General features: G+C 34.9%; 3 protein-coding genes and 1 long non-coding RNA gene across 10 annotated transcripts in view; 2 read left to right on the top strand and 2 right to left on the bottom strand.

Moving 5' to 3' along the window:
* Window positions 1-3,269: 3,269 nt before the first annotated feature.
* Window positions 3,270-3,956, bottom strand: LOC126762573 (uncharacterized). Its single transcript, XR_007667483.1, has 2 exons — window positions 3,881-3,956; window positions 3,270-3,791 (listed from the first exon to the last, which is right to left on the bottom strand). It is a non-coding gene; the product is annotated as an uncharacterized LOC126762573 (long non-coding RNA).
* A 2,471-nt stretch (window positions 3,957-6,427) lies between these two features.
* LOC126762509 (ELMO domain-containing protein 2) lies at window positions 6,428-8,134 on the top strand. The gene is made up of 2 exons (XM_050479305.1): window positions 6,428-7,502; window positions 7,571-8,134. The coding sequence occupies exons 1-2, from the start codon at window positions 6,975-6,977 to the stop codon at window positions 8,000-8,002; spliced, it is 960 nt and encodes a 319-aa protein (XP_050335262.1). The 5' UTR covers window positions 6,428-6,974; the 3' UTR covers window positions 8,003-8,134.
* A 188-nt stretch (window positions 8,135-8,322) lies between these two features.
* On the bottom strand, window positions 8,323-10,903 carry LOC126762502 (secernin-1). The gene is made up of 4 exons (XM_050479294.1): window positions 10,463-10,903; window positions 10,151-10,338; window positions 9,797-10,076; window positions 8,323-9,719 (listed from the first exon to the last, which is right to left on the bottom strand). Exons 1-4 carry the CDS (start codon window positions 10,610-10,612, stop codon window positions 9,243-9,245), a joined length of 1,095 nt encoding a protein of 364 aa, XP_050335251.1. The 5' UTR covers window positions 10,613-10,903; the 3' UTR covers window positions 8,323-9,242.
* A 110-nt stretch (window positions 10,904-11,013) lies between these two features.
* LOC126762444 (serine-rich adhesin for platelets-like) overlaps window positions 11,014-22,749 on the top strand; it is a 58,470-nt gene continuing 46,734 nt past the window's right edge. For 5 of the 7 annotated variants that reach the window (XM_050479234.1, XM_050479223.1, XM_050479215.1 and 2 more), the window contains exons 1-5: window positions 11,014-11,420; window positions 14,990-15,582; window positions 15,655-15,851; window positions 15,920-17,034; window positions 17,104-17,191. In XM_050479234.1, the coding sequence (XP_050335191.1) occupies window positions 15,228-15,582; window positions 15,655-15,851; window positions 15,920-17,034; window positions 17,104-17,191 (1,755 nt within the window). In that variant the 5' untranslated portion in view covers window positions 11,014-11,420; window positions 14,990-15,227. Of the gene's footprint in view, window positions 11,421-11,515; window positions 12,102-14,989; window positions 15,583-15,654; window positions 15,852-15,919; window positions 17,035-17,103; window positions 17,192-22,749 lie in introns of those variants that run through there. The other 2 variants (XM_050479188.1, XM_050479197.1) reach the window with 2 other exon arrangements.

The following is a 22,749-nucleotide window of genomic DNA, read 5'->3' as shown; positions in this document are numbered from 1 at the left end:
CCTTGAGAACTTGTGCGCTCGAAGCTAGCCAGGCTAAATGCGCCGTCTTGAAACGCGTTTTTCTCGAAACTGTATTTTTGAAGTCGGTTCGCAAGACTGCCCGAGAACTACTCAACCGATCTTCATGAAATTTCACAAAGATCTTTGAGATACAATTCTTAAAAACTTGGACGAAGGTTTTTTTTCGATTACAACTTCATTACAGTTCACTGAAATTTAATTTTTTTTTTGTAAAAATGTCTGTCAAAAATGCAGTTTTCAGTTTTTTCATCCGTCCAAGTTCTAAGTTAAGGTTTTAACTAAAACACGTATTTCTTCACTTTAGATGATCCTGTAAGGAGTTATGCTACCAACGCGGGCGCATCTTTTTTCCGAGGGCTCACCGGAAATGGTGTCACAATGGCCAAGTTTAAAATTCTTTTTCCAAAAATTTTAGATTTTTTTAATTAATAGTGTATATTTGTAACAATAAAAAATTCTAATAAAATATTTAATTTTTTATATGAGAAAAAAATTGTTGAAAAGGGCTGTTTTCTAACCGAGGAAACCCATATAACCCCTTAAGAAAATAATTGTATAAAAGGATGTGAAATAAAGAAGTTTCAGTTTAGATGAACTCACTAGGATCACGCGTGTCGTTATTCTTTTTAAAAACTCCTCAGCGTACGCATAAAATATGATTTACATTGCCAAATTCCTGCTGGGTAGTTAAGAAAGTTTTTGCAGATGACACTCCTTTGGAATGGCGCGTGTAATCATGCTCTTGTGGGTCATTATTAGATATTTGCCTTAGTCGAGTGATCTATTATAGTCAACGTAATAATAAATTGAGTATTATTAAACAATTATTATGTTTATATATCGATAAAACGGTCATATATTGTACAAATTTAATTAATGACTGTAACTTTATTGACAAAAGAATTACGAATTAATAATATTTGAAAGAATGTTGCGGCTTTTCGCGTTTTAACTTCGATTCTCCTAACCGCAGTCTGCTCGAATAACCGCCGATCTATATCCGGTGTGAAATGGTGCGTCCCTGTTTCTTCCGTTATTGCATATTCAACCAAAAACACGGATTATAATTATTTGACCAATCTCAATATTGCAAACGTCCAAAATCTTTTCGGCATCAGTAAAATTGTTCTTATGAGCATAGCGCACCATTAACCCACGAAATAACTTTTGATCCATTCCATACAAATCTTGCGATACTCGAACTTTCATTTCTGTAACCTTCAACAACTGGGAACTTTATACATAATACGTCAATTTAAAAGGTTGAATCTTTCTACAAAGCATGTGGATTCAATTATAGTGGCGTGTGATCGAAAAAACTATACGAAAGTATATGGCGCCGAAGCAAGATCGGCGATACTTTTTCTAAAGAAAAAAATTCAGTGAAAAGTTGCGCACGTGTCAAAATTAGATAAACTGAATGTTTGGAACAGATCTAAAAGCCACAACTCGGAAGCTTAATATTCAGTTATTATCTACTATATAGGAGGAAAATCACTTCTGCGTTGGTAAATCAAAAGGACAAATAAATCGAGTGGAAACAGAGTTGTACAAATCTATTCCATAATACAAAACGTACAGAGTTTGTAAGGAAAGTAAAAGGACTGATTTTATGCCGCCGCGACTGTACTTCGGAGCTGGACTGGATTCGATAGAGGGCGTTCCTAGCTAACGAACGCGGGGCTGGTAAGTAGTCTCCGAGCACCTGGAGACAAATATTTTCGCGCTTTTTGGAGTGGTCGCTGATGAAGACCGTCCTGGGAGACCTGCGACTTCGACTAACAACCGACAATGTGACTCGTGTCCGCACATGTGTGAAAGTGATGCCCAATTTTTGAATAACGTAATCACAGGTGACGACTCATGAATCTTTGAGTATGATCCCGATGAAAGGTAAGCATTTTGAGATGACAGAGGAGATCCAAGCAGCATGCACCTCGGCTCTCAAGGCTATTCCGGAAAACGCCTTCCGTGACGCCTTCAATGCATGGAAATCGCCGTCTTAGCGCTGCATCGACGCAGAGAGAGCCTATTTTGAAAGTTTTTAAATATTTTTAACGATTGGTTCAATAAATTTTTTTAAATCGACTCAGTCCCATTACTTTCCAGACAAACCCTGTAGGTTCAACTAAATCCAAGCAATATTCGGACTAATGCATTTTTAAAGACTTTGCATAAAATATTAGTCAGGCCTTAGGTTTCATAAATATTCTATTCATTGAGGTATTTGGATATCAAAAAGTTGCAAGCGTCTTGCGGAATTTGATAAAGAAAAGTTCCTTCTTAGCTGTTTTAGGAGATGTAGTTGATGGAGAAGATTAATCTCAGATGACTCTCTCATCAGATCTCTTTATGACCACTTATGAATACACATAATATATAGTATATTACACAACTAATTTCCAATCGAAAAGTATCGATTATCGCTGTATCCCTGTCGCTAAAATTGAAATGATAATGGCTGTAGACCCCCACATAATATTAATTGTAATCTAATTATATTTACTGTAATTAAAGGTAAACACACATATAAGCTTAATACATTTTATTTAAAAAAATGTACCGGGACTTAAGTACATCGAAAATCGCTCGCGCTATTACCGAGTAAATTGACGCGTGACTCAAATTATTTTGTCTCCCGTTCATAGCCAATGCATGTGATATATTAACCATCATAAAATAAGGTTATTACAGTCAGATTTCATTTAAGGAAAGTACATTTTTTTATAAAAGTTCGATAACTGTGTGCAAATATTAAAATCAGCTTTAATAAATTATTAAGAAAAACATGACTTTCGATCATTTTTAGTAATATTCTTATAAGCACTAATGAGATAAGACCCTATGGAATTCGTGTTCTATTAATATATTAAGTATATATGTATGTATACATACATATATAGTTAGTATATTATATACATATGCAGATTGAAACTCGAAAGTGTCATGTGACTATTTCTGAGTTCGAATTTGATAACTTGTGTCTCTTTAATCAGCGAAAGTGGCCGGCTGTTATAAGAAGATCACTTTCGTTCGCCACCATTAGTCCCAACCTACAAACAATTGTATTTAAATATATGTACATACATATGTATGTATTAAAGAATTTCGCAAGTCAACCAGTGAGATGAGCTTCATGACTCGCATCATGTGTGTATGTATCAATATCAAACTAGTAAGGTAAGATCAAGTTCGGATGCAACCGAATATTTTATACTCTCGATATTTGCAAGGATCAAACCTGAGGATACTTTCAGATGTTGGGAAAACTTTTTATTAAAACATTTTGCAAATTTACTATTTACACTATATTTTGCTACATGTTAGCGGTATTTATAAGATGTGGGTAATTTTGTAAGTAAGTCTAATAGATATAGCGTTAGTGGTTTGTGAGATACATACATATTTAGATGAAAGGGGCCACGCCCTCTTTTTAAAAAATGCAAACTACATATCCCCTTGTCTACAGCGATTCTTCTTCTTCTTAATTGGCGTAGACACCGCTTACGCGATTATAGCCGAGTTAACAACAGCGCGCCAGTCGTTTCTCCTTTTCGCTACGTGGCGCCAATTGGATATTCCAAGCGTAGCCAGGTCCTTCTCCACTTGGTCCTTCTCCACTTGGTCCTTCCAAGTGGAGGTCTTCCTTTTCCTCTGCTTCCCCCGGCGGGTAGGGTTGTGCGCTGGGTTTGGGACCCGCCACGTAAGAAGCCTACCCCAATGAAAAATGACAAACAGCCTCGGATGAGAAACCCCTCTACAGCGATTACCTGTACCGAAATAAAGTCCGTAAATTAATTTGTGACTTTTTATTGCCTTTCTCATTCACGTCTCGCCCCCTGATCATTTACTGGCGTACCTAAATAAAAGCGTTGCACTGTGCAATTTTAACCGCTCACCATTAATGCCGTCGCGGCATCCCTAAATAAAGCGGCAACATTACGTCAATTTCGCACTTACTTTTTAAAATTAGTACAAAAGAAATGAAATACAAAACGAGTTAATTTATTACTATTATAATACTTAAATCCATTAGTACAAGCAATAATTATCGCGCGATAAAATATTACTCGGAAAAATTACAAATTCTCCGCCTTCTGCAACCGACTTTAATTTTTAACGCGCTGTCAAAAACGAATGCGATGCGGTAACGTTTATTTAAGAAAATTGTCACTGTCACTTTTATTTAGGGACGGCAGTTATACACATATACCTTCATATCTACATATCTCTTATGGTTTTAGGAATTACACTCAACAGTTAGGTCAACAGAAGTGTTATACTATGTACTACATGTTGCGAGCGAATGTTTAAATTGTAAGCTAAAATGGCATCATAATAATTTTTGTGTTAGTAAGGTAGTCTGGCATCACTGGAATGTCAGTTTGTAGCTACAAATTCAAATGTATCCTTATTTAAATCAGTACAGTTCAATTTAATCAAATTTATCAACGAGTTCCAAATAAACCAACAATCACAAAGCAGTGCGTTCGCCAATTTAATACTCAAGAAAAACTCTGCAACACTTGGTTATTGCCCTAGCAGCGCCTAGTGTAATAATTTCAATTTAAAGGAACAAAAAATCGTGCTTGAATCTATTTAATACTCGTAAGTGAGAAAAGTCGGACTATCCTTGTGTTTATAATACAATTTCCGTCAAAATAATAGTAGTTGTCATTGTCATAGATGTAGCGGTATTTCTTCAAGGGCATAGGATAACATAATTTCCTGCATAATTCAAACATATGTGGTACGATCTATTGTTTTCTTAATCCAATATATCGGTCCAACACCATAAAATGAAATACATGCCCCAATCATGGCACAATTCCGATTTCTTTGGCGCCGCGATTTGAAGGTACCGTTGGAAAGAGGAAGTCCTCCTGATTAAAAAATATATGGGGTTATAGGTACCGCAAACGCTTAGTTTACGAGATATTCGACCTTAAAGTTCAAAAATTCCCAAAAATCGAGCATTTCAACAAGCTATTTTACCGCATTAAACACACTTTACTCACATTTTTCACAAATTAATTAATTTAAACTATAAACTTTTAAATAAATCCACATTTTTGTTTTTTTAACAGTTTTTTTAGCGCAGAAATCTTTATTTTAAAAATTACATTTTACACTCGTAGTGAACATCATGTGTGTGCTAAAATTACGACGAAATGGAGTTCTTCTTTAATAAGGTTGCAGCTGAAAATGGTTTTTTCCCAAAAATCTTACTAGCCATTCATATGGATATGTTCTTTATTTATTGTAATAAACAAATATGTAATATTATATAATAATTTTATTTTAAATGAAAACTCAAACTTTGTTTGAATATTAGTCGGATAACAAAAAATATAACCACTTTACCTTTTGAAACTAATATATTTTTTTATAATTTCAGTGTATCTATATAACAGTATTTTAAGAAGATTGTCAAACAAAAAAGGCAACATAAAGAAGTTATAAACACTAACCTATTTGCCACAGTAGCACTACTATTATTTTGACCGCAACTGTAAGGGTGCGAAAGAAAATTGCGTTTGGAAAAATGAGTGTAAATCTCCAAATCGAGAAACTGGGGGAAAACAACTATGACGTATGGTCTTTGTATGTGCGAAGTGTTCTCATAACGACAGATCTATGGAACGTCGTATGCGGAAAATATGTAAAGGCAGAAAATGCCACCCCAGAAGAAGCGAAAAAATGGGAAACTGTTGACCAAAAAGCGTTAGCATGTTTAATTTTAAACATTACACCAACGCAGTTGATGCACATAAAGTCCTGCACAACCGCTGCAGAGGCATGGACAAAGTTGCGGGACATTCATTTACCAGTAAGTCCAGTTAAGAAGGTACAGCACTATCAAAGTATATATGTATACATTGTATATATACATGTGTATATGGAAAATGTTTTCACAACTCAATATTTAACGAAAACTGTCGAAAATTTTTTATTATAATTAATATAGAAAAAAGAATCACGCAAAAGAACAAACAAAGAAAAGTCGTTAAGAATCCTACAAATTTGGTGTTTGAGATGTGGCAACGCTCGTTTTCCTCATAATTGTAAACAATCTAGCCTTTGCAACGATGGGTGTTCTAAGTGATTTTTAAATTAATAAATATAGGTAAAATATTACAAAATAAAAGTGAAATGTGAAATTTCAATCTTTAAAGTGTATATTTAAATAAAACAAGAGAAAAATGTGAAAAAATTTAGAGAAACATAGAGAAATAACATGTTTTCTTAGTTCAAATTTTTAATTTTTAAACGTAAATATTTCAAAAAATATTAGTTATTTTTACATTATTTTTGGATATTCCTCTGGAAAGAAGCTATTCCGCACATACCCCATTTATATGGAAATTCGTTTTTTTTACCCCGCCGCCAAAGTAATCGGAATTACATAGCATGCAACATATAATTGCAACAGAGTATAAATATCCGATAATAAATGTACCCTGAAAATTAACTATCAGTTATATAACTTGTATTTACCCAACACCTCTGGAGTCTCGTTATTCATAATGTCTAGACATTATATACATACATATATGGTGTAAATCACTTATTTTCTGAACTATATCGTATGGCAACGTCATCATCAAGCTGATTTTGACATTTATATATTTTTATTTACATTTGCACTGTATACAAAAATAAATCATAATCGCATCACATCTTAAAATTGCACAGAAATCGACAAAGAAATAAAAGTAAGGGCCTGAAAGCTACGAACGCATAGTAATAATTATTAATCTACATACGTGGCTCCAGTGCAAATACCACATAAGAAGGGCAAAGCAGACAGTGCACAGTAATCGCTAGATCGATAGCAAAGTTTCCATGACAGCAGAGCCATAACACTGCCGTAGTTTTGCAGATTTTTTTTATAACAAAACAGCAAGCAAATTCACAAATAGATACACAACACCTACGCTTACGGCATAAAAATGTTTTTGTTCGACTGGATGCTGCAACGTATTTTGCCAGTGATCTTCCTTTATCTAAGGCCGTTCATTAAATGGTTTTTGCACACATTCACGAGACTATGTGAGCTGCAACGCATTGTATATGGTGCACAAGCCGGTGCAAGTCGCACACGTCAAGTTGAACGGTCGTTAATGCTATCACAAAATGTCGATATACAGCAATTACTGCGCGAATTGGATACTGCAGTAGAGACATGTAGTGAAGATGAACTACGCCAATTACCTGTACGCGCTGTTAGTGTAGTACAACGCGTAAAGCGCATAAAATCAAAAATCCATCCTGACTTTGCGCCTCTCTTTGGCACTTGTGTACTGCACATATGGAGTTATCGACATCTGCTACATCAGGTAGAACAGTTACGTGCAGAGCCATACGATGCAAATAACTTGGATCACGAACAGAAGTTATTAGAATTGTGGAACCGTTTGATGCCAGAAGAACCACTCGAAGGACGCATCACAAAGCAATGGCAGGATATTGGCTTTCAGGTATGTAAATATATTTTTATAAACTGAACATAAAATGAAAGTAAATGTATGTACATATATAATCACAGGGTGACGATCCCAAAACGGACTTTCGTGGTATGGGTGTACTTGGTTTGGAAAATCTTCTCTTCTTCTCACGTGAATACCGTGACGCAGCACATCACGTCCTGTTACATTCGAAACATCCTGTATATGGTTATACATTCGCCATAGTGGGTATTAATCTCACCGCGATGGCATATCGCTTGCTCAAGTCTGGTGATGCTAAAGTACATTTCTATAATGTGGCGAATTCACTTAATCAGGCCTGCTCGCTTATACATTTTCATAAATTTTACTGCTATTTACTTTTCGAATTCGACCGGTTCTGGTTAGAATCGGAACCAACGAATATAATGGATTTCCGTGAAATATATCAACGCTTTGAAATATTAATCATGGAAGCTTTACATAATGACAAAACACTATTCAAAACGAATCTCGTAGTGGAGGATGTTTAAAAGGTGAGACAACAACGTTTTAGCTAATAACTATATAAAATCTACAATGTACAATTTAAAAGAATGTATGTAAAAATAAGTAAAATTCTAGCACTATTAATTAAATATAATTGAATAAATGTTTAAATGCAATATTATGCAGCTTTTCACTGTTGTGAAGCAGTTTATTTTCCTTTTCTACTGATTATTATCAAAAGCATAATTAACAAACTGTTAAAAAATCTTTACCATATAAAAAAGAATTATGAAGTGTGTTTAAATTTCTAAAGGTGCCAAAAAATTGAGTCATTTACAATTTGTATTCCTTGAAATAATAGTCGTTTTTTTTGTTTATTTTGCTATTTAGCTTTATTTCAATTGCAATCGTTATTATTCACCATATTAGTGCGGAGCGCAGCGATAAATAAATTCAATAAATCTAAATATTTGTATGAGCTTCATTGTTTTATCGATTTATGTGTATAAAGTTTTTTTTATTCATAATCGTATCCATGCAATTATGTGTTTATATGTGTATGCGTGTAAATATATGTATGTATGTAAATGCGTATGGAATTTAAATATCGCGTTTCTATAAATGTTATATTTACTGTTACACAAAATTGTCCCTTCAATGATAATTGAGCTTAATCATAGCATGCATTACAATTTTTATATACTCTCGCTATACTTCGTCAAAAAGTTTCGTAGCAAGCTTATCGTGCAGAGTGTTAAGTGCCTCATTGTTCTTATAAATACACATTTATATGAATAAAGTGGAATAATACTTATAAAATGAATGTATGCAAGCATTTTTTGTGTTTTGCATATAATCACAAAACTAAAAGCTATTCAAATTATATGCAATAAAACTATAATTTTAACATAAGAAGTCGCGGCTTTTACAGTATTGTTCTTAAGAGATTTAATCTTAAAACAATAGTCAAAGAAATCGTTAATATTTATCTTATTACATGAATAATGTACCTATATATAAGTGTTTAATAAAATAGTCATTGAAAGATCACAAATTTCAGCTTAAAATTATGAATGACGAACAAAAAAAATATCGTAAAAAACAAATAAATTAAATTCGTATAAAAATTACAAAAAAAATATCACTTAAGAAATGCATATTCGTTAAAACAGAAAACCCGTTATTCCAAAAGGCTAGTAAATGTCTTCAGCTTATATTTTACGAAATACTATGAACGTTTATGTTTGCTCTTCTTGCTCTCCGAGAAATCCTAAGTTCTACCGCTTAACGATAGAACTTCACCTCAGCTTCCACACAGTCTTTCATTAGTTCATCCAACTCCTCGTCAGCAGTTGGATGTTCCGCTAAATACGCGTTTAATTCGTCAACACAAGCAGCCTCCAGAGCTTTCAAATCTTCTACAGCATTCGGTTTGCGTTGAGCATGAAGCTTATGCAAGAGTGTGTGTGTGTTATCAGGTGGCACTTTGGTGAGTGGTGAAATTTTGGGATTAGGTGCAAAGACGAATGGTTTAAAGACTGATTCACTTGCATTAGGTGTCGCCGTAAACCAATGACATGAAATTCCATTTGTAAGCACAGAGACACTGGCTGAACGTGACGTTGCGCTATCGGCCGCCGAACGTAGTGTATCAAACATGCTAGTCAAAGTGTAGCTACCGTCTCCTTTAGGTTCTTCACCACTCCATTCAGCTTCCGCGGTTTCAGCTGCATCAAAACAGCTGGCAAAATTTAAATCACCCTACAATTTGCAAGCAGAAAGATAAAAAATATATAAGAAATATTTTGAAAAAAAAAAAAAAAATAAAAATGATTTACTTCGCCATCCCAGAGCCCCAGCGATTTGAGAGCATCACCTAAATCGTCAGTTGATTTATCAATCGCAGTTTTAACGCTGAGTCCTTTATTTGTTAAACGGAGGAATCCATCAGCAACCTGATGTGCAGCCCATAACTTTGCACCGCTGCTCACTAACCATACTTCTTTAGTATCACAGACCACAAAACTGAATTTTGCATTGTCGGACCCATGGTTAGCTACTAAATTACCAATGCGTTCCACTGCGTCAACAGCGGTTTTAGCGATAGCCAAAGTCAAACTATAAATTTATGAAGAAATACAAAAAAAAAATTTAAAAAAAATTATAAAAATATCATTGAAAAAATAACTCACCGTACAATATCAGTTGATCTAAGGGTATCACTATCGTTAGCTGGCTCCTCCGCTGACCAGGAAACAGCAATGCAAACATTATGGTCGTTAGCACCCACGTCACCACCCCAAATGCCGGTTTGAGTCTTTTGCAATATCATACGTAATATTTCACCATTCGCTTTAACCACATCTGCACCACCATCGGGCTAAGCAAATTGAAGGATGTGAAAAATGAAAATGCCACGTCATAGTATAGTGATCAAATTCACCAAAGATTACTCATCCAAGCAATCTTCAGTTAGATACAGACAATAGACGACATCCGCTTACCTTCCCCTCAAGTGCGAAATTGGCGTTGTAATATTGAACCTCTTGTGCTTCTGTTAATGCATCGGCATCTAAAGCATTTCGACCGAAGATTATAGTATTTTCAGCTGTATTTGGAGATTGTATGATAAAACAATCACCAGTTGCAGACATATCGAAAATTTTACACAATTCCAAAAGCAAAGCAAGTTATCAACTTTCAATTGATTTTTCGCACTGGCTGCTCTTGCCAAGTATTACTTTGATTTCAATTATAGATATTATAAAATCTTTGAAATATAATGGCACACACACGAATAATGGCCTATTTACAATTATTGGATAAGATTTTCAAATTTTATCGCAAATTTTTAATATACTGCAATAATATTGGCAAATTAGAAAATTTTTCAATGGTGTGCAAATACCGGCCACGGGTGGAATGTGAAAGCGAAGAGATATGTGTTACCAGCTTCTTTTAAGAAATAAAAACAAAGAATATGCCTGAAAATGTCATTTTAAAATATCTCTGTAAAGAGTGGCAGCACCTTTTCAGTTTCTCTTGTTCTCCTTCATTATGATAGAAAAGATGGTGTAGTGATCGCTTAAAAAACAATATATTTTGCTAATAATCTACACTTTAAGTGTAGAAAAAGTTTTCGACGTATAATTTAAGTGCTACGCTTGTCAAATTTTATCAAAAGTGTAAAGATTTTCAACTCCTTAAACCCCAAATACCGTCTTAAATATTTGTGCATTCGCGACGTATCTATCAACGAGGTGTGTTCAGTGTTGGCGCGTGTAAAATTTTTCTGCGGGAAAGGCCGTGTGGGATACGGACATTATTGCCATCCCTTTTGCTCATTTCATTAGTCCAATCAGAAAATGTATGGTTGGAAGAGCGTGCCAGGTGGATTATTTCAGCGAATAATGGCTAAAGCAAAAGGATAAATGTTTGAGAAGGGGAAATCGAAATGTGTGTGTAAGTAAATACTGAGATGGTAATGTAGTTCTTGTTTTTGTGGGCATTTCTAGTCGCTTTTGTTGGAATATCTTTTCGCATTCGTTTTGTGGTATTCGTCCGTCATGTAGTTGGTTCGTTTTTGCTGTATAGTTCATTGAAAAATTTAGTTCAAAGACAAAATAAAAAGAATTATAAGAAGTTTTTGTCAATAATTAACGCAAAATTATATATTATACAATGTCTGTGGTTCACAAATTGCGTTTATATCTGATGTGTACAAGTGGAGAAAAACATAAATTGAATTGTAACAAAACGCACTGAGGAGCAGAAAATCAATATTATCGCTCAAATAGAATAGAAAAATTTGCTGCATAGTTTTCGTTACCCAAAGGGCGCAGCACGATTGTCAAATTAATATCGGTTGTGATAATGAAAACATAAATAAAAGAAAAATGTGGTGCAATATTTAGAAAATATTTGTGTTCAACAATAATAATAGCATATCTATAAGAACTATTGAAAAAACAGTGCGCCAATGCGAGTTTTTTCGGCGCTCTGTTGGATTTTAATGGCTTTTGATACATGTTAGCACTTGCCGTGGCCGGTACATAACTTGATTGGCCTAAATAGAAACGTGTTCACTTGCTAAAAGAGTTTAAACAAAAGACTACAGGTGCCAAACAACTGAATGATGTTTAAGTAATGTTTAAGTCTGTCTACATTTAATACTTTAAGAAAAATCAATACTTAGTTCTCGTTAAAATTCGTGCTCTATTCGAATTTCTATGTGTACATACATACACGTATCTTTTGTGTATACTTTGCCAGAAAATATGTACTTGGTTTATTTGACAATCCAAAAAGTTTGTACGTGTGTACAACATTTCGATGCCTCTCTTGCTATAGTCTAAAACTTCATATACATTCATCCCGCTAAACAGGATCCCTGCATTAAATATGGAACACTTCCACCTTCAAACCCTTAAAACCACCCCCAGTGACACCAATTTAGAACGTTCAATGTTTATAAAAATCTCTTGATTTTGGCTTATATATTTTGTGTTCAATATGGTATTTCGACTTCCTTTATTTAAAAAGTAGTGAAATATATACTTACATAATATTAAATAAAAAAGTTTACTATAATATATTTTTATGATGGAGGGTATATCTTTTTGATATATCAAACAGTTGTCCCATTTTACAGTAATGTTTATATCGGTTTTAAGTTTAGTGTATTACAATTTTTTTGTAAGGAATAGTTTGCTGTTACGATACAAAGTGTATGGAAATCTTAACCTCTCACTGGGTGGAGGGTACATACATACATACACATGTATGCATTTTTGCTTGTAAACATCCTTACGCATGTTTTCACAGCTACCCTGTAACAAACTACAACCAACCCAGATTTATGACCTAAATTCCTCAATTCCCTCGCCGTCATTCCAATAGCCACCCACTATTCTGTATGTACCTATGTACATACATATATGAATTTAAATGTTGATGCTGCAATTGCTATATTTTATCTCTAGTAACGCCATCTTTCTCTTTTGAAAATAAGGAACTGTTTTGATATCTTTATGTGAAAATATGTGGTTGTTCCGTAACTTATAATTTTTACGAAAATATTTTTCAAACTCAATTACTCTATTACCTACTCAGACCTTCCCCTAATGTTTGTCAGAACTCATCGTGTTTTAATAATATTTTCATTTTCTTAAACTCTATAAAGTTTCCTGTGCTTTCAAAGACTGGAAATGGATTGTTGGCTACTATTATTGTAATTGCATCGTTGTGTTGAGGTTATTCCTTTTACTGATTCTTCACTTTAAAATTATTTAATAAATTATGATATTGAAATTCTTTCACACCTACCTTGTTATCAATTGCATTTCTAAAAATCGAAATATTCATACAAAGTTAGTCAATACTTGTATAATTTATGAATTTTTCCTATAGGCAAACTTTATTTAATATTTAAAAAATGTTGAATAGGGAAATAAGAGCGCTGGTCCAATTTATATTCAATAACAACGCATCATTTGTAAACAAAAAGATTTGAGAAATAATCACACTTTATCACTCTTATGCATTGCTGCTATTTATATTTTGAATTCATTTGTAGCGTTGAGAGAATTTTTGGCTGTCAAAAATTTTCTTCGTGATATTCGGAAAAGTTCGTTCACCTCTTTGTTCACACACAATCTTTCACTACTTCACGCGTTTGCCGTTGTTGTTGGTAATGTTGGAAGTTTACATTGTTGTTTTGTTGCTGCTCTTTTAAAGTTTTTCACCTTACTAACGCCTATTAAAGCAATGGATACGTAATTTATCCAGCCATTCCATGTTTTCTAATTCTTTCAATGTAGTTGTTGTTGTAGCGGCATAAAACATTCCTGCAGGAATTTCGAGTCATGCTGCCGAGTTGACAGTTCTTGACCGGATAAAAGTTTGAGTCCATTCCGGTTACTTAGACCCCACTGTAGATGTGGTCATTGTGGTCGGTTCTAAAACTTTACTTTATGACTTGAATGTTGATTAACGTACATAAATTTGAAGTATTTTATGTATGGGGATGAAATTTGGCTGAAAATGCCGTGATAGCTTTTAAAACTGAGGATAAACAATTTCTGTTATAAGAAAGTAAATTATTTGTATTGATCATAAAATTATGTGTAATCACGTTTTTTCGCTGGTTTTATAGCTATGTTACAACCACTTTACAATCGTGTTGAACATTATTTATAGAACTTGTTGCTTATGCTGCCTTAGTGGCTGTCGGCCCAATTCACCTTGACATTGATATTGCGAATTCATCCGCTTCGTCGCCACTACCATCGCCAGCTGTTTCTCCCGCCAACGCATTGTTGCTCACATTCGCAGCATTTTGCCATTCGTTTGCCTTTGTTATTATGTACATTTAAGTGAATGAAAATATATAAATAAATATACCGAAACTGGTCGTGTACATTTTACAATGACGTCTGAAATCAAAACAAACTACGAACACAATGTTGTTGTTGCTTAAAAAAATAATATATTTATGAATAAACAGTGGGAGCGGTAAAATTTTTTAAGTTTTGTATTTTGTGAAGTTGTCAAATTTTGTTGACAATGTATACCCATTATAAATAAAAAAGTGTCCATACCAGCACTTGCTTTTGATTGCATTGTTTGTATGGCAGTTACATATGTACATACATATGTATATGCTATATAGTAGTGAGCAGTTTCTTGGGTAGAAAATGGCGTATGCAAATCATATATCAATATCTCAAAACCTGAGGAACTAGTTCGCATACATACAGAGGGACGGACAGAAGGACGAGACTAAATCGACTCAGCGCCGACGTTTCCATCTGGATGTCACAAACTTCGTGGCAAATTTAATATATTCTGTTCAGTGTATAATTATTGCTATGAATAATAATCACAACGTACAGTTTAGATATCTCTTCTTCTCAATTATGTGTTTATATAGAAGTTGTAACTATAATATAGCATTAGTGGTATAATTTTAGTTTTTTTTATTAAGATGTCTAATTAAACTATACTTCTTCTTCTTCTTCTGTCATTACTAGTGAATTTGGTTACCGCTGCATTATCTCTTAAATGCATCGCTAAAACATTATAGTGGAAGGGGCAATTCCTCGGAGAAGTGTCAAAACTGCACACCAAACGACTTATTTATTTTTTAAATTTATATACAAGTTTTAACTGTTATGAGGTACACAGGCTAACCTACAATAATTGATTTGTCATCATTGTTGGTTGCGGTGAAGTACGGGTGAGCGCTTGCATAAATCGTAACTAACCAGTATGAAGGAGATGGTCGGCGGATGTTGTGTTTGTTCGGATGAGCGTGGATGGCCCGAAAATCCGCTCGTCTATTGTGATGGTCAGAATTGTACTGTTGCCGTGCATCAAGCTTGTTATGGAATTGTAACTGTCCCAACGGGACCATGGTATTGTCGCAAATGCGAATCTCAAGAACGTTCAGCTCGTGTGCGTTGTGAATTATGTCCATCACGTGATGGAGCACTTAAGAAAACCGATAATCAAGGATGGGCCCATGTGGTATGCGCTCTATACATACCGGAGGTACGTTTCGGTAATGTCACCACAATGGAACCGATTATTTTGCAGTTGATTCCACAGGAGCGTTATGCAAAAAGTAAGTTTTAATTGTATTACCCGAACAAAATCATATTAATAATATTACAAAAATTTCTTTTTTTTACTGCAGCTTGTTATATTTGCCAGGAGTCAGGCAAACCCAATCGCGCCACCGTCGGTGCCTGCATGCAGTGCAATAAATCGAATTGCAAACAGCAATTTCATGTAACATGCGCACAAAGCTTAGGCTTATTGTGCGAGGAGGCTGGCAACTATTTGGACAATGTCAAATATTGTGGCTATTGCCAACACCATTACGGAAAATTGGTTAGCTGAATGCTTAACATTTTTCTTTAGAGAATTTTCAAGTAAATACTATTTCTATCATTTTACAGAAGAAGGGTGGCAATGTTAAGACCATACCGCCCTATAAACCCATAACACACGATACGTCGTCTGACTCGAGTTTGTCACCCGAAAAGGAGCTCGATTCCGGTATGAATGCGACTGCCTCATCAACTTCGGCGACAAGCATCAAAATTACCACTAATATAAATACTGCGTCTACCACGAAACAGCGTAAATCATCCACCGCCTCCAAACAATCAAACTCATCATCCTCGTCATCTAGTGCTGCTGCAGCAGCTGCCTCTTCAAGCGGGTTTGCTAGCAGCCTACACGGCAGCAATTTCTCAAATTCCAACACTGGGTCTGGTAATATTAATCTAGGGGGCGTTGGTGTTGGTTCAAGTGGTTCTAATAACACTGGCAACATATCAGCCAATAACTCGTCCATTGGTAGTGGCAATTCGTTGAGTGGAGGAGCGGGCGCAAGTTCCACAACGAATCTGAAAAATTCTTCGAACAGTTCGGGCAGCTATAAAGAAAAGGATAAACATAGTAAAAATGTCAATAAAACATCAAGTTCGAGCAAAGAGAAAGATGGCTCTTCATCGTCGTCATCATCGCGCGATTCCCGTGAGAAATCATCCAAATCGTCTAAAAACAAAGAGTTCTCCAATAATAATCCAATGAGTGGCGTATCCATGAATAGTTCAAATGCCACATCAGCTAGTACAGCGCTTAATATGAGTAGTTCCATGCATGATAGCCACAGTCATGGTGGCAACCTGTCCACTCAAAGTGCAGCACAAAATCTTACAACTACATCGACAGCCTTGAGCATGAGCGCTAGTGGCAATTCAAATAGTAGCAACAGTGGCAGCAAAGAGGCAACCAAGTCGTCTGGTACTTCGAACACAGTTGGAAATAGTGGTTTTGGTGGCAATAACAACGCGGCGGACCTGCATGCCAGCAGCACTGATAACAGTAACTTTGGCGGCGGCACGCATATGGACACTGCCACAAGTGTGGGTAGCATAAACGTGAACTCTGCAAATGGTGGTGGCGGTATGACAAGTGCTGGTGGCAAAAGCTCAGGTAGTTCAGTAGCGAAGAAGCGAAAAGCCGATTCAAAATCAAATAATAGCCTAGGAGACGACATAAATAGGTGCGTAACTATAGTGTTAATGAAAATGCACATTTTTTTATAAAATTTCTTGTTTGTTTCTCATTTCAGCCCATTTAGAGATATGATTAAAGACGTCAGTGTTACGTTAACGCCATTAACGGATTTTGAAAAGGAAATCGAAAAGAGTGCGAAAAAGGTAAGTCTCTGAATTACATTTAGAAGTTGTATAAGAAGTCTAATCATTAAACTGTAGTAATGCCAATCATTAAATTAAAAAATATGAATTAATTGAAATTCTGAAATTAAAACAAAAAAAAAACGAAAGCGCAATTCAGTAAGCAGTCTCTAGTCACTATTCGAGACATTTTGAATTAAAGTCTCAAGAAATTCTAGTGACTGTCACGAACTGTATTGCAAGATCGTTTCAAGTCACAAAAATTGTCTCTATTTGAAAGTCTCAAATTTAAAGACTTATAACTGTCACGATAGAGAATTTGGTATAAGTCTGATAAATGATTATATTGTGCTGGAAAACTAGCTTCGATCTGAATAACTATTTTAAAATTGTTGGCAGTTATGCTGGTAATACATATATCAAATTGCAGTTTAAATTCCCTGAGAACTTAAAATTGTTATTCTAAACTGCTTTTGTACTCTGAAATTGAAACAAATCAAAAATGTTAACAAACCCGTTACATTTTGTACAATATTTTAAATTAAATATTTTTAAATTTGCCAAAATGACAAAGATTTTGTTTATTTGGTTTTTTGTTTTTATTTGTGGATCAAATTTCACGACTACAAAATCAATAGTAAGCTAGTGGACTTTTATCTATGTATGTATATATTTCACGCAATACATTTTACAATACATTCGCTTTTTATACACTGAACAAGGTATCTTAAGTTTGCCACGAAGCCTGTAACATCCAGAAAGAAACGTCAGAAACTCTATAAAGCATAAATATGATCAGCGTGGCGAACTGAATCGATTTGGCCATGTCCGTCTGTCCGTATATACGTAAACTATTCCCTTGGTTAGATCCCTTAGAGAAAATGAAAATTTGCACACGTCCAGTTCTCCGAAGAAGCTACTGTTTCATCGGATTCTCAGATATCGTACCAACATAGCATATAGCTGCCATACAAACTTATCGATGTAAACCAAGTTCTTGTTAGAAAGAAAATTTATTTAACATGACATTTTTATCAAATTTTGCATAGATTTTTGTTCAAGGCAGCGTAACAATTGTTTATATCGGACCACTATAGCATGCAGCTGCCATGCAAACTGATCGTTCAAAATTCAGACCTTGTATGGAGAACTTTTTATTTATCTTTACGAAGTTTGGCATAGATTTCAGCACAATCCCCGAATATATTGTTCATATCGGATTACTATATCATATATGTACTTATCTGCCGTTCAAACTGAGCGATTAACAATTAGGTTCTAGTAGGAAAATTTTTTTCCGAAGTATATTTTGCTTCGGTGCAACAGAAGTTTTTTTTTGTTGTTTGATCAATATTATGGCGAATATATTAATATTGAGTAGTCGAAAAAATCTTTTCGTATTTCTAAACAAACTTCAACTTATTTTTTTATATTTATACTAATAAATAAATAAACAAATATGTACCATTTTGGTCGACCACTTTTTCCATTTTTCTGCTAGAGACATTATTCCATAACTGTAAAACTTTCATCAGTGTAAATCAAAATTTCGAAATTTCCACGCTACACGCGGTACACGAGCTGATACAGCATCTTCTCCGAAAACTTCACAAATTTCATTGGTGGCGTGCGTGGCTCTCCCCTTTTTTATTCCAAAATTTCAATATTTAACGAATTTCTTCATTATTTTCACTAATTTTTGAACAGTTGTAACTTTTTTTCAACTTCCCCGAATTTAATTTTTTTTAAATGAAGCTTAAACTCTCACCTTTCCAACACTATATGATATGACACAATGTTATTGGTAGCACTGGATAGATACGACTGCAACGACATTTATTGAAAATATACCAAAATACTTTTTCGACTACCCAATATATTCGTTAATTTGATAGTTATATTACCAATTTCGAATCGAAATTTTCCCAATTCAGTTCAATTTGTCCAGCAATAAAATCAAATGAAAGTAATAAATTACAAGTGTGCGTTTAAAAATTATTTGAAACATTTATAAAAAGTCTTTGCCATTCTAACTGCCACGGCTAAGGAGTTGTTTTACAAAAAACCTGCTGCGAAAGGGGTTCAACAATTCCCATGCTGCTTCTGTCTATACAACCACAAACAGGCTATTAAATTTCCTGTGCATGCTGCACTGTGTTTGTCCTTTATATGTTTTTTTTTTTTTTTTTAATAAATGTACTCGTCTTTTAAATTATTGTTCCTCTAATGTTGAACAAACCATAAACGAAATTGCTATAATAAAATAAATGAAGCACAACTGTCAGGAGCCACAAATTGTAAAACATGTGCCCTTTTAAGCGACACACTTTTACGCTTTTATTCACCACATGTCTGTATGTGTGGTATGTACTGTGCTATGTAGGAATGGGGCACGTAATAAATTACCACCTATCGATTTTCCATTACGACGTGCAATATTTTCTTATATATAATTTTTTTTTTTTGCAATACTTCCGGGTTGAAGTAAACCCAAATAAGTTCACAGGCAGTGGCGGGCGGTAGATACGCGTTACACACATACAACCACACGCGCAAATGTATATTTATTGTTTTATGGCTGCGCAACAGTCGCGTGCAGGTTGCATTAGCACCCACCCCCTTTGACGTAATTTCAGTTTTTTTTTCTATTTTTGTTTTTCTGCTTTGGATTTCGCTTTACTTTTACGCATAAATAGCAAGCAACTTGTGCGTTGCGTTTTCGCTGCAACTTGCAGACTTAATTTGTGAACATTGCTTTTGCATGTGTTTATTCTCATTACGACTGTGTGGCCGTGCCGTATTATGAATTGAAAAATTAAATCAGTCGGAAGAATTGCCTTCATGCGCCTATGAAAAGGGTGCGCTTTTAAAAACAATCCCTTCTAATACCATATTTCGGGGTGTTTGGAAATTATTCAAGTGTGTGTTTTCTTTTTTTGTGTTGAACAATGGTGTAGTGAGTTGCGCCTCTTTTGTTCTAGCAGCACAGGCGTCAATAACACCACGGCCTTTTCAAGTTAATGACTCTCGAACACTGTTGCTTGAGTCTAATGTTTGCACAGGCTCTCACACTCCTTCAGTTAGTCAATAATTCTATAATATTTGAACTATTAATGCATGGAATCGAAAATTAACGTTATGCTAATGTTGATTTTAATTAATTAAGTAAGTAAGCCAATATTATGACGTCAAATTTAGACTCATAAATACAAATACAATACGAATATTTAACAAGCGAAAATGTTAACTTCGGACGCAACGCAACTAAAATACCATTCACAAACACAAAATATTCCTTACCATAACTTCATTTGAATACTATAATATTTGATGTAGTGATCCGATCTGAACAATTTCCTTGGAGATTGTATAATTGCCTTAGGCAATAATAGTATACAGATAGATAGACGCACCATAGTACTAATTTTCTGTTATAAAAAATGTTGATATGATTTAAATCCAACTAATATATATTTTTATTATTTACTTCATGTCAAGTGATGTTGATAGCAGTAAAAATATTGGAAAAAACAATTCCTTAATAGTACCTATTGCAAAAACAACTAAGGTACTCAAATACAAATTGCAAAAATGAACAAGAAGAAGAAAAAAAAAATAGGATTATAAAATCTTACTAAAAATAATAATAATATTTTTTAAGAGAACTAATTGAAAATATTAACACCAGCGTTAACACCACCAACAACGTCGGCCTGGAAATCCAACGCAGGATTGCTCTTGCCAACAGGTGCTACTTCGGACTGAGTAGGCAATTGAAAAGTAAAGTCCTCTCTCGACGAACAAAAGCTAAACTCTATAAGTCGCTCATAATTCCCGTCCTGCTATATGGTGCAGAGGCTTGGGCGATGACAGCAACCGATGAGTCGACGTTACGAGTTTTCGAGAGAAAAATTCTGCGAAAGATTTATGGTCCTTTGCGCATTGGCCACGGCGAATATCGCATTCGATGAAACGATGAGCTGTACGAGATATACGACGACATCGACATAGTTCAGCGAATTAAAAGACAGCGGCTGCGCTGGCTAGGTCATGTCGTCCGGATGGATGAAAACACTCTAGCTCTGAAAGTATTCGACGCAGTACCCGCCGGGGGAAGCAGAGGAAGAGGAAGACCTCCACTCCGTTGGAAGGACCAAGTGGAGAAGGACCTACGCCAATTAAGAAGAAGAAGAATTGAAAAAATTAATAATAAAATTAAAATTAAAATAATACAGATGCACATCTTCTAGACATAGACTGAATTAATTGAAATTCCAGACCTTTGGAACTTACTTCAGATTTTCGCCTTATTTTTCGGCTTAACAGGTTCCAGCTTTTCCTTATCGTTTTTCCATAAGTTTTCGATTGTATTCAGATCTATAAGATCCATAATATCAACATCAAGTTCTAAAAACCACTTTTTTGTAAGGCCCGAAGTATGTTTCGGGTCACTGTCTTCTTCGAATTGACAGGTTAAAAGCAAATGGGAGTATGACTTCATCTAAAGTTTTAACTTATATGTAGCGATACATTTTTCTTTTATACAAAAAATAGGTCCGACACTACACCATGAGAAACAGCCTCCAACCATTATATGTATTACCAACGTGGGGTTCGAAGGACTTAGTCGTGCAGCGGACGCTAATTTCTATACTTTTTGGGTGCCGGACCCACGTGCAACCAACATTTTCTATCATAATAATTTTTATCAGACCATAGGATGTTGAACCATTTTTTTTTTTTTTTTCAATTATAGCGCCACCCCAATTAATGGTCAAATGCAAACTGAATACGACTCAGTTTAGCCGAAAAAGTCTTTTCGTATTTCTAATCAAAATTCAACTTATTTATATTTATAATGAACCAAATATGTATGTACCATTTTGGTCGACTACTATTGGCAATTTTTCCGCCAGAGACATTATTTCGTCAGTGTAAAACTTTTCTGGTTTCTCGGCGCAAAACTGTGACAAGTAATTTTCACAGCGTTGTCCTAATGGAATTCGGAGTCCTTTCTGTTGATCGGTTCTGGCCGTTTTTTTTCGATTGCTTGCTTCTATCTCATCAGTTGTTGACGGTAAAATGTAGAATCAATCGTTCGACCAGGCTGGAGCAGCTCATAGTGGATGATTCCTTTCCAATTCCACCAAACAAGCATAACCTTTCGAGGCGTCAATTCTGGTTTGCGACCATTTGTTGAGCTTCACCACGCTTGGACCATGATCTTTATCGCACATTATTGTCATATTTGATCCACTTTTCGTCTCCTGTTACCATTCGCTTCAGAAAAGGTTCGATTTCATTTCGTTTCAGCAAAGAATCGCAGATATTAATTCGGTCCATTAAATTTTTCACAGACAATTCATGTGGTACCCAAACATCGAGCTTCTTTTTGTAGCCAGACTTTTTTAAATTATTTAAAACTATTTGATGATGAATGTTAAGTTCCTTAGCGATTTCCTGGCTGCTTATGTGACGGTCCTGATCAATCTTTTCTATAATTTCATCGACTTTTTCAACGATAGGTCGACCAGAGTGAGGTGCATCTTTCACATCGAAATTTCCACAACGGAAGCGAG

Source organism: Bactrocera neohumeralis, chromosome 2 (assembly GCF_024586455.1).
Source record: "Bactrocera neohumeralis isolate Rockhampton chromosome 2, APGP_CSIRO_Bneo_wtdbg2-racon-allhic-juicebox.fasta_v2, whole genome shotgun sequence".
Taxonomy (NCBI): domain Eukaryota; kingdom Metazoa; phylum Arthropoda; class Insecta; order Diptera; family Tephritidae; genus Bactrocera; species Bactrocera neohumeralis.
This window is presented reverse-complemented; position numbering and strand designations above follow the sequence as displayed.

Coding starts and splice junctions, on each gene's coding strand:
- LOC126762509 (XM_050479305.1), top strand. CDS start 6,975: ATGTTTTTGTTCGACTGGATGCTGCAACGTATTTTGCCAGTGATCTTC. Junction 7,503..7,570: donor GGCAGGATATTGGCTTTCAG/GTATGTAAATAT, acceptor ATATAATCACAG/GGTGACGATCCCAAAACGGA.
- LOC126762502 (XM_050479294.1), bottom strand. CDS start 10,612: ATGTCTGCAACTGGTGATTGTTTTATCATACAATCTCCAAATACAGCT. Junction 10,339..10,462: donor ATTTCGCACTTGAGGGGAAG/GTAAGCGGATGT, acceptor CAATTTGCTTAG/CCCGATGGTGGTGCAGATGT. Junction 9,720..9,796: donor TGGGGCTCTGGGATGGCGAA/GTAAATCATTTT, acceptor TGCAAATTGTAG/GGTGATTTAAATTTTGCCAG.